Below are 18,432 nucleotides of genomic sequence, written 5' to 3'. Positions count from 1 at the left end.
TACCCTGCTCGCTGCGCCAAATGTAACGAGTCTCTGGCTACCCTGCCGACAACGCCAAATGTGACCTTCCCGAGTCTAACCACTCATTCCACACAACATTGACCACAGCATAGATACTCGAAGATGCAGGTTCATTATTGATCCTTTTATTACATGAATCAAAGAATGTTTCACAATAATATATTGAATCAAGAGAGATGTTTCACAATAATAGTCTGAATCAACGGACCCCCAACAGTCCTCACTAGGCTTCATCTAACTGAATACACAGGTCTAACGTCCTTCTTAACACAATATAACCAACTGGATACTGCCACACAGACTCACTGAGAGAGAGAGACTGACGGACTGAGAGACTGACCGACCGACTGAGAGAGACTGACTTTCTGAGAGACCTTCTGAGACTCCGCGAGCTCAGCCGTCGCCTTCCTTATATCCCCTTCATAATCGTACTCATATTCGGTCCTATCATAATCGTAATTGTAATCGATTCTAATCGTTACATCAGACTGTTAATTACGCCGCTTCTGTCGTACAGTCCGATTTTAATAAGCCACCTGCATCCTGTCACATCAAAGTTGACAGACCGTCTTTCGTATCGCTTCCCGAGATACTACGCCTTGGCATCAGCCAACACCTGCACTGTGACGTCAGACTGTAACACGTTATGTCTCTTGGTAACTTCCCCTAGTTACATATATATATATATATATATATATATATGTTCCATAATGATTTTAAGAACATCTAGCCCGGAATCTGACTCAAGACTTAGCAGTCCTATGTTCAAACATCAAACATGATGTCCCATAAAAATTGAATAAAACAGCTTTACCTTCTTTAACTAACTTTTTTAAAAATAATGTGATCAAGTTTAACTACACCTATTAAAATTAATACTGGTTTGCTTAATTTTCATTAAAAACAATTATTCCAAACAGAAAATCTGTGGCTAGGTTTGATAATTGCACAGAAATGAAATTAATTTGAAGTAAAATCTGCAACAATATGATTGTTGAATTTTAAAAGCTTAAAAAAAAAGCAAGAAATAAAATACCAATTCACACTAAAAAATTAGGTGTTAAAACTTTTAATTTATTCAAATATATACAAGTGAGTTACAACTTTCAACGTAAAAGTATTGTATCAACATGCTAAAGTACAAGATAACCTTATTTAACCAACATGTTTTATACTTATGTACAATTGACATGCATCACATAATAAAAAGTAATATACAATCAAGATGCATATGTAAAATAGTAGTGCAAGTAAAATGAAACAAATCCCATTGATTTGTTAGTATCCTACAAAAAAATAGCTCAAATGTTTCACCAGGAAACATAATTTGGAAGAAAAAATTTTTAAAAGAATATTGGCTATTTTCCATTCAACATCAAAATTAAAAAATGTTTACAATTGTACCGTGATGAAGGTTAATATGACTATTGATTAAACAGATCTGTAGTAGGCTACTATTTTACAAAAAACTCTTAGCCTGGGAGAATAAATCACATCATAAATTTACTGCATAAGATGTTGATTCAACTTAATTTAACACAAGAACAGTATGCACATGTTAATAAACAGTTTCTCATGAGTCTTTCAGAAAATTAGGATTATTTTTTTAAATATTAATTATAATTTGAAACTGTAAAATAAAATGGTGGCTGTAAGGATTGACATTTCACTGGAAAAACGGCATATTTACAATTTTCTATAAAACTGGTTTGAACACAGGGAATACAAATATATATATAAAAATCTCACAGGAACAAGTATGTTGATGTTATGAATTTTCTAAATTGTAATCACAACTATATAAAGATGTTCTTTTCATTTGACAATAAAATATGTATTTATACCAATGTCATCAAAATATGTACAGGCTATAACAGTGCTTGTTAGGTCTGAAAACACACATGCAACTCTTCCAATCCAATCTTTTAAAAATCTACCAAAAACCCATAAATTCTGCCCAAAACCTTATGATATAATGACCTTAAATATGGCTATGAAACAGAGAAATATGAATTTTAATTGAAAATGTTTACTTTGATTTTTCAACAGGACTTTTTATTTACTTTTTAACATGTGAGCAAATAATTTTGTTTTTGACAATGAAAATAAATTTCAATGTATTAATTCAAACTACATTGCCTCTTTTTATGCTATTATATACAAAAAAGGAGTTATATTTACAGTATGTCTTGTTAAAGTAAGATGCTGCCCAATAAAAACAAACAAACCCAAAACAAAATTTAAGGCATTCATCACAGTCAGTAGGCATTTGTTTATACAATACAACATTCATTTTACTATCTTTTTTACCACATGTATATCACATAAAGCAATATTTGTACGGGGGGAAAAACACATATATCAATACAAACTGCAAAACAAGAGATAATAAATGATTGGTAAAGTCATAAAAAATGTTTAAATATGTTGATGACAAATCTCAGAAATCTGAGATATCATTGTTATAAACAATTTATATCATAATATATTATTTCCAGGGAAAAATCATAAATCTGTTATTAATACAGCACAAAGCACATCTCATCTTCTTTTAACTAGGTCTTTATTTATTCAAGTTCCTACCTTTGAATGTTTATGGAAATGTTCAAACAAAAATAAGTATATAATGTAAAAGTGAGTAAAAACAAATGAAAACATCTAACCAGAGACTTCAACATTTTCTGTTGTTGAAGGGAGACCTTGTTCAATCATATTTGCAAGATCCATAACTTGCATTGTGGGTAAATTGGCAATGGCTCCTTGAAGTTCCATAGAGTCAAGTCTTGGGAATTCCTGAGACTTATTTTGCTCACTGTCTTTTGATGATCGATCAGAGCCAAGACGGCTATTTGCAATGTTTTCTGCATGGTACATTTGTTTCTGAGCAATGTAACGTGGTTGATAATTCGACACTTGTGGGCTGTGTTTAGTAATGGAATTATTTAATTCCTCATCAACGGGTTCTTCTTTAATGAGAACAGATTTTCTGTTGAAATCATGCATCATATCTTGAACAAGACTGTATGATTCATCCTGATCTTCTTCATTTCCAACTTCCCAAGCTGAAGCACTTGATATCTGTTTGTTTGGGATCAACATTCTTCGTAATGGTGGTATGGTAGATGGAGAAGAGGCAGGTGCTGGGCTGTACCTACCGGCTACCTGCTTGCCAGAGGCAAGAGTTGGGTTAACATCTGCACCACTATAGGGAGCTCGTCTGTTTTCTGTTTCATTAGCCATATGACCAGATGCAGATTGGTTCAAACCCTTTGCAGCACGAGGATTACTTTGGTTAGGTACCCTTTTTTCCATTATCATTTCTCGTCTGATAACTTGTTCAGAATGGCCATTAGAAGCAGAAGCTGGCTGATTGTTTTCTATAACATTAACATTTTTCACTCTTTCTCCAGTCATAACAATAGAAGCAGTTGCTTCTTCTTCATCAGAAACTTCCTGAATTACCATTTGCTCGTTTGAACCACTGTCAATAGCTACATGATCTCCGTTTGTAGTGTAAATCAGAACTGTTGTATTGGGGGGAACATCATCTGAATATCCAGTTGCAACAACCTGTACATCTTGGGATGTCTGGTAAATGGACCCCCGATTTCTAATGTTTCCCATTCCTTGAAGAACACTATTTGAGTTGGCATCTATTGAATACTGTGAAACATACTGGTGGTTACTGCTGTTAAGATTTTTACTGGCATCCATATCAAGAAGATAGGAAGACTCTCCTGTGTTAGGATCCTGGTGACGAATCAGCACTGTGTGTTCTTGATTAAAACCTTGGGATTGTTGACGCTGCTCAATGATATAATGATTTGATTCATTTTGAGATTCATTTTGAGCATCAATATAGATTGGCTCTGTGAAGAAAAAAAAAAGAAATAAACATTATTTCATTTACAAATAACTAAGCATTGCATGAAACGAAATGTCTGACAATTATAATAATCAATTTATGTATATCATAACAGTGTTATTACCTTGACGGGCTTCTAATTTAGATTTCAGGCTAGCTTTAATAGCCTCTGTACTGTTCTCACCTTCATACGGATCAGTTCTCACTAAAAAAAACCACATAATTTCTTATTAATCATGGTTAATATGCACATTTAAAAAGTAAATAAAGTGGAAAACTAATAAATGGAGTATATTACAATACAATGTATTACAAATGATCATTGCTAAACGAAACCATTACACAGAAGTTCTGTATTTTTTAAGTCTATTAAACTTACATCTCTTTTTGGTAGGCTTTATGTCATGCTCAATGTAGTGTTTGCGTCCATTAAATATTTGGTCACTGGTCAAAACAATCCCTGCTGCCACTAAACAAACAATAATTAAAAAATGAGAATCAAAACAAAATGTCAGAGTTCAGTGTGAACAACAAAAATACATCTTTACTTTTAAAGATTAGGTGTACACCTATCCCTTAGAAAACTAAGCTATATTGTTAGTACTAATCAACACAAACTTTAACTTGTACCACTATTTTGTAAAATCATTATTGTTATCCTTAAAAAAAACTCCACATGATGAACTGCTTTACATGTTAAAAATTTAAGACACTGCACCATAATTATTCTATTTATTATGAGAACACAAAGAATAATTTGAATAAACAGAAATAAATGTTGTGAAAAAGCAATTTAACAGCTTCTATGAATTTCTCACAGGCTAAAATACTTTAATGCAATTTTACTAAATAAAAAGGAGAGCTAGAAACTTACCATGGGGAACATATCTAAATCTGTAATTGCAGTACTGATTACTTTGTGGGCACTCAAGATGAAGAAGTGCATCTGTTTCACTTGCAAGGTTTGGATTGATAAAAAAGTTAGGAACACGGTAACTAATTACTCGTTTATATAAAATGTCTTCCTTTGCTGGACAAATCTTTTCAGACATCCATTCCTCTGTATCTGTCTTACTTGTAACATAAACTAGGTATTTATCTGAAACAAGAAATATAGCTTGTTATAAATTTCATTTAACAACTCACTGTATAAAATAAATATTTTTGGAATCAGTGAGGCAGATGAAAAGCTGTCTGGTCAGTGGAGTATCAATTAACTATTCCTGAATTATATCTCATGTACTTAACAAAAGTGAGTAACTATGGAACATGCTAGAGACAATCTCATGTACTTAACAAAAGTGAGTAACTATGGAACATGCTAGAGACAATCTCATGTACTTAACAAAAGTGAGGAACTATGGAACATGCTAGAGACAATCTCATGTACTTAACAAAAGTGAGGAACTATGGAACATGCTAGAGACAATCTCATGTACTTAACAAAAGTGAGGAACTATGGAACATGCTAGAGACAATCTCATGTACTTAACAAAAGTGAGGAACTATGGAACATGCTAGAGACAATCTCATGTACTTAACAAAAGTGAGGAACTATGGAACATGCTAGAGACAATCTCATGTACTTAACAAAAGTGAGGAACTATGGAACATGCTAGAGACAATCTCATGTACTTAACAAAAGTGAGGAACTATGGAACATGCTAGAGACAATCTCATGTACTTAACAAAAGTGAGGAACTATGGAACATGCTAGAGACAATCTCATGTACTTAACAAAAGTGAGGAACTATGGAACATGCTAGAGACAATCAACAAGACTTTTACTTTAATTGTTAACATTTAGAAAAGTACAGATCTAATTTCTCTTTTCCTATATTATATAACTAAAGAAGTGTAAAGAAGTTAAATTGAACTAATAACAAATATCACTTATTACTAACCTGGCTCTATCCCTGGTCCATCTTCAGTTGTAAAAATATCAATAGTTCCCCCAGTAAGTGCAGAAATGTCTAACTGACTTAACTTCAATATGTTCAAAGATGTTTTTTCACCTGAATTAAATTTTTTTTTACTTAAATATATATTAAGTATATTTAAAGGGTCTCAAATTTTAAATAGAACAACTTTAATGTATTAAACACAATCATTTACTATTTCATTACTTACTAGCATTCCTAACTACATGACTTATAGCATGTAGAGATCCATTAAATGGCCCTTGATGGCTCTGCACTGTGACAATAACACCCAAACACACTTTAGTGGTGTCAAATTTTCTTGAAGATGTGTATTTATCCGTGCATTGTGACAAACATCGTTCTAAATTCAGAGGAAAATAACTCAATAAATAAATGTTTTAAACAGTCAACCACGAATGTGGGTACTTTAAAAAGACATTGATAAATACAGCTAAATACACTTCATTTACCTTTATAAGGAGAAGGGAGATGAGACGCTCTATCACTTAAAACATTTTGGATTTTGGCGTGCTCATTCTTCTTGGTTTTTATACGCTCGGTGCGTAGATATGGAATTCTGTTAATGAAAATTATAGGAAATATATTTCAATCAAAACATGTACATTTGTTTGAAACATGTATTTTATCAGTCTGTATTAAATATATGTAAATATATATATATATATATATATTAAATTGTTGATATACGTCATACATGTAGAAATATCGTAGGATTTAGGAATTTCTTTGTGCATGCTAACTTAACAATTTGGTACTTAATTGTAAACATCCTGCTACAAATGAGTTAATTTTGACATGTTTCTGCAATATAAACCAAAGGCTAATGGTAGTATTAAAATACTATATAACCCAAGATAACTTACTTTATTATAAAACTGGGCTTGGTAATTGCATATTCTTTATCATATATCCCATCATGACAATCTTTACCAACAAGTCCATTAGGATGTATTAATTCTCGATTGTCAGCATCAGTGCAAATAATTACAACCCGAACAACTTTATCGGACAAGTTATTTAGCTGAAAGTTCAAAATTTAATTTGTGTTAAAAGTAGTTTGAGAACTGTGAACAAGGTCAAATATGTGTAAGCAAAAATCATAATTTTTTTTTATCACTACACAATTTCAAAAAGGATGTTTATTGAGGGCAAAAGATTATACATGATAATTTCATACAATAAACAGATTTTTTAAAGATCCCAGCAATCATAGCGATTCTAACAATTGACATTAAGTTTAAGGAACCTGTTAATATTACTTATATAATGCTGAAATGAAAAATATCAGAAATGAATTTGGATTATACCTTCAGAGTCATAAAATCCTTTTCCTGATACTTTTTTCCTGGTCTGTTCTCACCATGATAGCGAAACTTTTGGTAACTTATGCACTGAACTATTTCAACTGATGGTTTAGACAATGTTGCCTGGTAACTGCAAGCTGCAAAACATATATAACACATCATATACAAAGAAAAATAAGATTAAAGGGTCATCCACTGTCACTCTAAATTATTTTTACCTTTCCTTATCACTGTCCAATTTAGGTTAACACCACATCCCTCTTGGGACTTATTTGATCACAAAAATACATAATAGTAATCTCAAAACTTATTTCCATTATAATTTAATAACATGTATTGTGTAAGTGCATTTTGCAATACAAATGATTAATACACCACAGTGATTTATTATTTTTAGAAATTGTTATCAAATATCAAAACTCAGAAAAATAAATTAAATCTATTTTAAAAATTAAAGCAATATTTTTAATAGTTGTACAAAGCATTATATTATTCATATTATATTAGATTCATTAACTCATTATTGCTCGCTTAAGCAGAGATTATCATTTTAAAATAATACAGATCTTGGTATAGTGAATTTAGTTATATTTCAATATCTGTTGGATTTTTTTTAACACAAGTACTGCAGTATACCAAATGTTTAACTAGCTTCCCAAATACAATGCAAAGTTTAATTCAATTTAAGATTTTACAGGCCCTAAATATTATTCTACAAACAAATTGGATAAAGTTACATCAATGTGGTTAAGAAATATTAATTATACCTTCTCCGTCATCATGTATAGTCTCTTTTTTCACCATTTTTAGCTTCTGTGATGTACCACGGGTAACACTTCCGCCCTAAAACAATAAAGTAATAAAGTGAAAATGTGCTTGACAAATCACATTTTTAATAGAGCCCTATATCTAGCACACAATTTATTTTTATTAGGCCTGCATATTATGACATAACACAACACAACAAATAACACAAAATTGACAATGGCAACATCCAATCTTAGTATTTTATTATTTTAGTCAGGCATTGGTTTTACTTTTACTTCTAGTTGAGGCCAGTCAGGGGGGTTCAATCTGCCAGGAATGCAAAGAGTTGACTCGAAATATCATGGGAATCTAGATCTAGATTAAGTAACTTAGTAATGTAAGTAAATTAATTTTCTATGTAAGAGCCTGAAAGGAGATTGTTGGATCCGCTAGAACTAGAATACGTTCTATAATAGGCATATAATCTATTCTTTAATCAGGATTTTGTCTCCTCTAACTAGATCTAGTACTAGTAGATGTAGATTAGATAAAATTCTTCTAGATCACTTAGATTCTAGATCTAGAGATCTAGATAGACTATCTAGTTGTAGACTAGAAGAATCTAGGGTATTCTATTGTTTTAGGTACGTAAAATCAACAGAGACTAGTAATGTGACAAAAGGGTGACTCGTTAAATTTCAGTAATTATTTCACATTTTAAGGATGATGTATGTTTTGAAAGTTACAAAAATATTTCAAAGTTTCATTAATGCACCTGTTTTTAAACAATTGTATTAAAACTTTTCAGTAAAAAATAAAGAGTAGCAATGTTTTCATCTGATGCAGCCAAGCTCATATACTATAGCAGCCATTTTGTTGAAGTTTTTTTTGGGTAAAATTAAATTAGTCAGTAATTCAGGGGAAACCACTCTAACTTACAGATGGCTGCTGTTTAATACTATTTATATAGCAAATCTTGCTTGCAAACACTGCTGTTTAAAGTTAATTTCTTGCCTATATTGATATATATATAGCCATCGATTTTGGTTTATTATTCAGTTATCTATAATATTTGACACAAATAGTCCTACATCACAATATACTTCTTCTAAACAATGAGGCAACTTTTTCGCACATTACTAGCCTCGGCCGATTGGATGATTATAGGTACTGGTGTCCGATAATAGACTCTTCAATAAAATAGGTGTTCTGGGTTGTTAGTAGTATTGCAATCTCGACTAATTTTATGGTTAGAAATTAGGGTTAGGCGTATGGTAGTGTAAGCCCTGAAAAAAAATATCAGAGCGGTCAGTCGGTTTATATACCCGCTTCAGTCGGAAGGGGAAACCCCGTAGCTGCTGTCCAGTTGACCATTCACGCACAGATTCGCACACAAAAATATAATACAAAATAAATAATCCATTCACCCGTTCACAGTAGGACCAGGGTTGGGGTTAGGGACAGGGTTAGCATTGACATTAGCCAGCCATGTGTGTATTTTACTATTTAGGCCTAGTTAGCCTAATAATAACTCAGTAACCTAACAGTGCCTAACACCCCTAGAAGATTCCATTATCGGACACCCGATTGCACACACCTTTAAAACGATAGATTACCGAATCGAGATCTTGTACGTGTTGTAGCCTAGAGATCTTGAGTCTCGAACTAGACGTCTAAGTCCTAAAAGTAGATCTCTCTACTCTAGTCTCTAGAAATAGTCTCTTCTAGAATCTAGATTCTTATTCTAGATCTCTAGATTCTAGAATCTACATCTCTAAGTTATATAAGTATTAGGCTAATGTTGAGTCTAGTAATAGTCTAGGATCTAGAAATCTAGATCTAGTCTGATCTAGATCTAGATCTAGTCTAGATTCTAGATCTAGATCTAGTCTGTCTACTTTTTTTTTAACTTTCCAGTTTCTACTTTTTCCTCTGATCTGCCCTTGACTTGAAGTTAGTTAAACGAAGCAAGTTTTTAAGTAACTTACCCTAGTTCGCTTCATTTCTTAGTTGATAGTGAATGTTTATACCAAGTATAAACAAACTTTATAAGCCTGAGATAATAATTATATTATCCCGGCTAAGTCCAGTAACTAAGAATGTTAGGGAAAATCAGTTTTAGAATATGTCCAACGTACTGATTCTGGCTCCCAAAATGGCTGGGACACGGGTTTTTCCTCAAGAATGAATCTAAAATTAGCAAACGTCAAATTCCCGTCAGGCTGTGGAAGGCTGCACTAGTTCCGCAATTTTTCATTGGCTGAAAGCCACTGTAAAGGGGGAAAACCCACTGCGGGTTGAGTACATATGCAAACAACTAGTAAAACGTTAGGCGTAGGTGCATGGGAGTCTGTAATGTTTAATATGTGTTGCCCAAAGAGAAACTACACAGTATTAAAAGACACGGGCTACTTAACACATAGGACCTAGATCTAGATATACACGTTGTTCGTCGCAATCGCAATTATTAACCACATTATATTTGCTAACTGAAAACTTATTCATTATCAGTTAGTCTATTTAATTAATTATCGCTATTGCACATGCTTGAATGGGGAATACATCAATGTATGTCATATAGTGGGTGGATTTAGCATGCTTTTTTCCCTTTAGTAAACTGTTCCAATATAATATACTATTTTGGGTAATCCGTATATAGTGTAATCGGTACTACCCAGAGCTAAGGGTCTGATAAATGTATCCCAGCCTTGTAAATAATCAAATCGTTATAGTAGGGCCAACCACTATAGTTATAAGGTAAGATGTGGAATTACATCTGTATTTTGTTACTATCATAGTTTTAACGTGACGAGACGATTTACTTACTTTAGTTTTTGAGACGCTTCCTACTGATGCTACAAGTATCATTTATGTTAGACTACAGCCCATATCAATAGGCACGGGTCTACTATGGACAATGGTGACACTTTTGATTTAGACTAATTTTTTTTCTAGACATGTTTCAATGGCTATGTTCTATTTATTATAGTCTACGTTCAACATAGTATTTTAGCAGGCCGACAGTTAAGTATGCGTTTATATATTGTATCTGCAAAATCGTAAACCTTCACATTATTAGGCCGGTTTAAAATTCTATAGACTAATTTCAAAATGAAAATAATGTCTTTAACTTAATGCTAAAAACATGACGTCTAACATGATGCCATAATAACAGCAGGCCTGCGTCATAGCCGATCGATAGCTGAGTCAGTGAAGGCTTGCCACGTAAAAGCTTTCTCGGGATTACCCAGTTCCCGTTACATCTAAGGGCTGTAACTCGTGTTGTTGTAGGGCGATTATTGGGTATTGCCAAAACAGGAAGTATTGAAAAATGAAAACGGCGGCATGTAGCCTAGAGTCCTACTAATGCAAATGTCTATATAGATCTAAATAATCGTTAACAAATTTAGGACTTATTTTATGTTAGCACTTTCGGCAGTTTTTTTCAAACGATAGATAAGACTTAAATAAATTATACTTTTCCCCCTTCTAACTTCTAATGATCACACAAAAGCCTAATAGATCTAGAAGCTTCTTCTTGTAGACCTAGCTCTACATTCTTAAAATTAATAAAAAGCCAGCAGGGCCTGCGCTACCTATAAGGCGAACTAGAGCGCTATCCATACGAGGCGCAAAAACATGTAATCGCCAGTGGTGTAGTTACCGTATAGCTAACGTAAGCAAGGCATAGGGGATCAAGGCATACAGAGTCCCTTTTCCCTCTTAAAATATAAAACTATTACGTTGGAATTTTAATATTTATTTTATATAAACAATTGTAAAAAGTAAAAGAATATATATATATATATATATATATATATATATATATATATATATATATATATATATATATATATATATATATATATATATATATATATACAGTGTTTCTTCCAGACTTTTTTCTCCGGGGGGGCACTTGAAATCTTCGGGGGGGGCGGTAAACTTTCTTCGGGGGGGCGGACACTGTTAAAAGTATATATTTTCTATATACATTATATAAATTTCATTTCGTTCGGGGGGGCGGTAAAAATTTTTCGGGGGGGCTTCGCCCCCCCGAAGAGATGCCTGGAAGAAACTCTGTATATATACACACACATTTTCTTAAAAATTCCAAAAAGGCCCCGTATTCCTTTCTTACTGAAGAGGGGGGGGGGGGGTTGTCCCCATTCGTAATAATAACACTAAGGCGTTGCCGCACAGTCGTGCAAACCATTGAGAAACCTGCACCTTTCTCTCAACAGTCTGCCCTCCCCTAAATTCAATGGTAACAGAGCCAATTTTTAAAATAACAGCCAACAAGCTGATTCCAACATTTCTCAATGTTTTGCTGGTAATTTTTGCCTTAATGACATTTCATTTGTTGATACAATTATTCATTAATCAATATGGCGCTACTAACATTATAAAATTTTTATTTCAAGTCACATGAGTAACTAGGCGTGGTAGAGGAGGGGAGGCCAACAAAAGGGCCAGAAACAATATGATAGAGCACCATGCAGTGGCGGAACTAGAAATCAAAGGCTCCCCCGCAAAGAAAAAACTAGGGCCCCCTATATATATATATATATATATATATATATATATATAATCTATTTCCTAACTGAGTAATTTAGTCTACTTCATTGCAATATATAACCATTCTGAGAGAACAAACCAGAAAAAATTTAGTCCAAACTCATCGTGAGTTAAAAGTATAATAATCATGCTGGTCAAAAATATATAAAGACGTTAGCTTGATTCGTGAATGGTTTATCGCGTTATGTTTATTTTTTTCATTTTTGCCTTTATAATATCAATTTTGAAAACATTGATTTTTATAGCTATACTATTGTATAATACGTCTTATTTAAGTAACAATTCAGAGAATCAATTGCTTTTTAATATACACAGTACAAAACTATTTAAATGAGCTTCGTGGGCATCCCTATTTTAAAGAAGGGCAGTAAGTCATGGAAGTAGTGTGAATGTTTACCTGCCGTTCAAACTATAGCTCTTGTAGATTTTAAAATATTTTTCTACGCAACAATCTCTGCTATAGTAGACCAGTTTTTTTTTTATTTTTTTTTTACAAAACCACTTTCAAGATGCATGAAAAACATAATTTTTGAAAAAAAAATTCATTGTTTTTTGGTCGGAACTGGGCCCCTAAACGTCCTGCCCCCCCCCCCACATTGCGGGGTCTGGCGGTATGTTAGCTAACCCAAAAGACTTGAATTCAGTTCCCAGGTTTGAGTGTGCTATTGCTGTCCACACAATTCATCATATGCCGGGAGAATGAAACATGACTAATGTTTTTATGCTCTATGGATCAATTGAAGATGAAATCGGTCGTTTTATCCCTTTTGAGTAACACAAGAAATATATAGGCAATATCGGATGTTTCTTCTAGGCATTAGCGTATTGGGGTGTAGAGCTTTTGGAAGTAGAAGGAATGTGTCTATCCACCTTTGACAAAGGTCAGCCTCGTAGACGTTGTTTTCACGGCGAGATACTGTAGATGATGAGAATTTTAAAGCGAAGACAGGTATGAAGTAGCCAGACACACAAACGCACACACATTTGAAGCTAACCTCTTTCTTACTCATTTTGCATGATTACCAAGCCGAAAGTCTCGACTTCTGTTTGTCGGTTCGAGTCCATATGTATTAGAACGTACTGCGTCCACCCAGGTCTGGTGGGTACCTGACTTGATCTAGAGATGTAAAGGTGATAGAGAATTATGCTGACCATACAATCGTTTCATTTGCCGAGGTTTGAGAAACAGGTAAACTCAGGTTCATCTGCTCAATGGGTCGCCTAGTCTGAAAGGGTGCTTTATTTTACTCCTTCCCTAAATTATTTAGAACAAAATCAAATGGGTCAATGGGTCGCCTAGTCTGAAAGGGTGCTTTATTTTACTCCTTCCCTAAATTATCTAGAACAAAATCAAATACTTACCATATTATATGTTTTTACCTATCGCGTATTACTATCATAAGTCTAAATTGTACAGTGGAATTAGGGTTTCATTTGCAGAACAGAAACATTCAGTTGCACATATGAGTTTATCATCAAACCAACCGATTTTAAACAGGCCTATGAAACTGTAGGATGTTTTTTTTTTTTTTTTTTAGGTGTTGATGTATTAACCGGGAAAAAATGTATCAACTCCAACTCATTAATATAGGCCGAATGGTTATTTTAGAAATCACAAATGTAGCAATGAAAAACAATTTCGAAAGCCAATTAAATAATTTTTTGACCCCTACTGTATCACGGCATATCAGGTGCAAATCACACACAGAATACACATCCAATTTCCCCCAACCCTCCCTACCCTTCACATCCCAATACAGCGCCCTCTATGGCACCCCATTATAATATAACTTATTATTACAGAGCCAAAACACCCACATTCTCCCCTCAGAGTTGTATTTTTAAAAATTACTACCTATAATGTTTCAGAAAAGTAAGTGGATTCTCAACATTCTTTCCTTTTTTAAAGCTTCTCTTAAATACTATCACACACAAACGTATCTAGATCTAGTTTGTAAATTGAAAGAGATAAATTATTGCTATGTTTTGCCAGATAGCATTTTTAGTACTGCGGTACGGTGCCCGTGGTCCTGTTTTATGGGCCCTTTTAGAGCCACACTCCATTTTATTGCTGAATCGATTGGTTGTTTGGTAAACTGTTGCTCATGGGACTCAAGTTCGTTAACAGCGTTGCTTGAACTTTCGCCAGGATTGGCACGAGTGTTCCTTGACCGGTTATTACATTCATGAGTGAAAATATATAACGCGGCTGTTGGTTGAAAACCAATCTATTTGAGATATTATATTTAAGATTTAACTATTATTTGGACACCTTTATTGTCGGTCTGTTGCAATCATAGACAGATTTGACATCATTTATGGAAATGGGTAGTGAGACGCAATGGGTGAACAAATCTGTGCTATTGTGCTTTTCGGTTTTTAAAGGAATTTACAAATGTGTAGAAACTAAAGTAAAGTGATTTTAAAATGTGTAAATTATGGACAACACTAAAGTTGAATCATTTACAAATGTGTGGAAATTAAAGTAAAGTGATTTTAAAATGTTTAAATTATGGACAACACTAAAGTTAAATGATTTACAAATGTGTGGACATTGTGAAAAAAAAGTGAGTTACAAATGTTTGAACACTAATGTCAAATGAGAATCAACAAAAAAAAAAACCTCTGTTTTAACACCGTAGCTTCACTCGTTTCAACTGCTTACCCATTCATTAAGTAGCTACAAAAATAAGCCTGTAAAGTTGATGTGCTACCGAAAACAAACGGAATTAAATGAGCTAACTGGGCTAACTCTAACAATGAAAACCAATCAGTTAAACCAGATGTGCGAGCGACGTCTGCTACAGCATATTACAAAGCTGGATAAACGTCGTGAGAAAGTTGTGGCGCGTGTAACATTTGACATGGAACAGTTGAAGAAATCGCTGGAAAATGTATCTATCAAAAGCGAAAATCTTTCAAATGAAATTTCTGCTGAACGTCATCCAAAGGCCCGTAACTCTGTGGGATTTTACCCAAGATCAGAGTACTGTTCAGCAGGAAGGAAATCGTTCTCCGCTTATGAAAGCGGCACATCGGATTCTTGCCTAGATCTTTCCCAGCCCCAGCGTGGTCCAAATAAAAGAAGAGAAATTGTTAGGCGAGAACTTGCCTCTCGACGATGTGATCATGGGCTGTACGGGCGCTGTCCCCACTTTCCGTGCCGTCTGCCACAGACTTACCACAGTCTGGGGTTTCGTCCTGACAACTGTTCGACCAACCGATGGATTCCCTGGTCAGAGCTCCAAAAAGAGACGTCGGAAAATGTGTTGCTTGGCCTCAAAAGTCGGATCAGGCACGTCGGTCATAAATTTCGGGCTCTGGTCCGGAACAAAATAACGAAACAAACCGAGATGAAGCAACAGGAGAGGAAAACCAGCAGGCTTCATTGGGAGATTAATTACGGGAAACAAAGAGCATACAAAAATGGGTGAGACTTCAGGTGGTTTGAGTTTGGTCTGGTGAACCATCGGAGACAAAACGGACACAGATACCACTAGTTTGAACCACTGCTTTGCTCGTTGGTTGTTTTTTTTAATTTTAATTTTTATTATTTTGCTTTCATTTCAGAGTCATCCGGAAGTTTTTATCAAATAGCGTCGCCAATCTGGTGGAAACCTTTGATTCTTTTACTTAAACTCACCTCTATGTTTTATACAAATCGTTCACTAGAATATGTTTTGAAGAACCGTTAAAATCAATAAAGAAACACAACTAGCGAAACTAGAAATGGCAATTTAGAAAAACGTAAAGAAACTTAATATTTTTTTATATACATTTGTAACATATTATTCTGTACCATATTCTGTAGTAATAGCATACGTGTTCTCTGTATCAGCACATACTTGTTCTGTAAAATATGTTGCGTTAACAACATATTAAGTAGGCTATTCTGTACCATATTCTGTGTTATCACAAGTAAAATACTTTTTGATGCACCACAAATCATGCATTTCCCTACTGCAATTGGCTCATTTGTTGTTGTTTATTTTAGTTTAGAATTTTAAAATAAATTTTCCATAATGTAAAAAAAAAAACCCTAATAATTAAAAATGGCAAGCTTAAGCTGAAAAGTAAGGGTCGTCCATAAATGACGCCATATGCTTGGACTCACCCAACTGCTTGCGGGGGATAAATGACAAACACTGACATAACACCATTACTAGCAGAGACTCAGGGATAGAAATGGAAGGAGTTTCCGAAGTAATTGAAAAAAGATGATGGTGATGGATGGCGCTAAACTGGACGCCTCAAGGAAAAAGAAAGTCAATGAAGACGCCGGGGCGCACAGCGGGGAGGCAGCTGGCAGAGGCAGGACTGTTATGGGGGACTGCTAGGAGGCAGCTGGCAGAGGCAGGACTGTTATGGGGGACTGCTAGGAGGCAGCTGGCAGAGGCAGGACTGTTATGGGGGACTGCTAGGAGGCAGCTGGCAGAGGCAGGACTGTTATGGGGGACTGCTAGGAGGCAGCTGGCAGAGGCAGGACTGTTATGGGGGACTGCTAGGAGGCAGCTGGCAGAGGCAGGACTGTTATGGGGGACTGCTAGGAGGCAGCTGGCAGAGGCAGGACTGTTATGGGGGACTGCTAGGAGGCAGCTGGCAGAGGCAGGACTGTTATGGGGGACTGCTAGGAGGCAGCTGGCAGAGGCAGGACTGTTATGGGGGACTGCTAGGAGGCAGCTGGCAGAGGCAGGACTGTTATGGGGGACTGCTAGGAGGCAGCTGGCAGAGGCAGGACTGTTATGGGGGACTGCTAGGAGGCAGCTGGCAGAGGCAGGACTGTTATGGGGGACTGCTAGGAGGCAGCTGGCAGAGGCAGGACTGTTATGGGGGACTGCTAGGAGGCAGCTGGCAGAGGCAGGACTGTTATGGGGGACTGCTAGGAGGCAGCTGGCAGAGGCAGGACTGTTATGGGGGACTGCTAGGAGGCAGCTGGCAGAGGCAGGACTGTTATGGGGGACTGCTAGGAGGCAGCTGGCAGAGGCAGGACTGTTATGGGGGACTGCTAGGAGGCAGCTGGCAGAGGCAGGACTGTTATGGGGGACTGCAAGGAGGCAGCTGGCAGAGGCAGGACTGTTATGGGGGACTGCTAGGAGGCAGCTGGCAGAGGCAGGACTGTTATGGGGGACTGCTAGGAGGCAGCTGGCAGAGGCAGGACTGTTATGGGGGACTGCTAGGAGGCAGCTGGCAGAGGCAGGACTGTTATGGGGGACTGCTAGGAGGCAGCTGGCAGAGGCAGGACTGTTATGGGGGACTGCTAGGAGGCAGCTGGCAGAGGCAGGACTGTTATGGGGGACTGCTAGGAGGCAGCTGGCAGAGGCAGGACTGTTATGGGGGACTGCTAGGAGGCAGCTGGCAGAGGCAGGACTGTTATGGGGGACTGCTAGGAGGCAGCTGGCAGAGGCAGGACTGTTATGGGGGACTGCTAGGAGGCAGCTGGCAGAGGCAGGACTGTTATGGGGGACTGCTAGGAGGCAGCTGGCAGAGGCAGGACTGTTATGGGGGACTGCTAGGAGGCAGCTGGCAGAGGCAGGACTGTTATGGGGGACTGCTAGGAGGCAGCTGGCAGAGGCAGGACTGTTATGGGGGACTGCTAGGAGGCAGCTGGCAGAGGCAGGACTGTTATGGGGGACTGCTAGGAGGCAGCTGGCAGAGGCAGGACTGTTATGGGGGACTGCTAGGAGGCAGCTGGCAGAGGCAGGACTGTTATGGGGGACTGCTAGGAGGCAGCTGGCAGAGGCAGGACTGTTATGGGGGACTGCTAGGAAGCAGCTGGCAGAGGCAGGACTGTTATGGGGGACTGCTAGAAGGCAGCTGGCAGAGGCAGGACTGTTATGGGGGACTGCCAGGAAAACTGCCGTTGACTGACAAAGTAGAGGAGCTTTCTGTGGCGGCCCCATGTGTCTTAGGCACAAAAAGGAAACGATGATGATTGTTTGTGGCGACTTGTAACTAGATGAGTAGGCTCCTTGTG

The 18,432-nt window shown here is 36.5% G+C and overlaps 2 protein-coding genes across 3 annotated transcripts; one reads left to right on the top strand and one right to left on the bottom strand.

Annotated features, from left to right (window-relative positions):
* Window positions 1–1,074: 1,074 nt before the first annotated feature.
* On the bottom strand, window positions 1,075–10,801 carry LOC131943203 (uncharacterized). Of its 2 annotated transcripts, none has more exons than XM_059303216.1 (11): window positions 10,707–10,801; window positions 7,901–7,976; window positions 7,137–7,270; window positions 6,693–6,850; window positions 6,279–6,385; window positions 6,017–6,169; window positions 5,791–5,901; window positions 4,761–4,985; window positions 4,266–4,355; window positions 4,011–4,091; window positions 1,075–3,890 (listed from the first exon to the last, which is right to left on the bottom strand). In XM_059303216.1, exons 1-11 carry the CDS (start codon window positions 10,746–10,748, stop codon window positions 2,680–2,682), a joined length of 2,388 nt encoding a protein of 795 aa, XP_059159199.1. In that variant the 5' UTR covers window positions 10,749–10,801; the 3' UTR covers window positions 1,075–2,679. The 2 variants fall into 2 exon arrangements, with proteins under 2 accessions (XP_059159199.1, XP_059159207.1); XM_059303224.1 differs by lacking the exon at window positions 10,707–10,801 and adding an exon at window positions 9,869–10,099.
* Window positions 10,802–13,804: 3,003 nt separating this feature from the next.
* Window positions 13,805–15,892, top strand: LOC131942990 (uncharacterized). The gene has a single exon (XM_059303000.1). The coding sequence runs from the start codon at window positions 15,164–15,166 to the stop codon at window positions 15,890–15,892; it is 729 nt and encodes a 242-aa protein (XP_059158983.1). The 5' UTR covers window positions 13,805–15,163.
* Window positions 15,893–18,432: the final 2,540 nt, after the last annotated feature.

Source organism: Physella acuta, unplaced genomic scaffold, assembly GCF_028476545.2.
Source record: "Physella acuta isolate Inbredline_101_S28 unplaced genomic scaffold, ASM2847654v3 ptg000038l, whole genome shotgun sequence".
NCBI classification, from domain to species: Eukaryota; Metazoa; Mollusca; class Gastropoda; family Physidae; genus Physella; species Physella acuta.
Note: the sequence above shows the minus strand (reverse complement) of the source record. Positions and strands in the feature narration are given on the sequence as shown.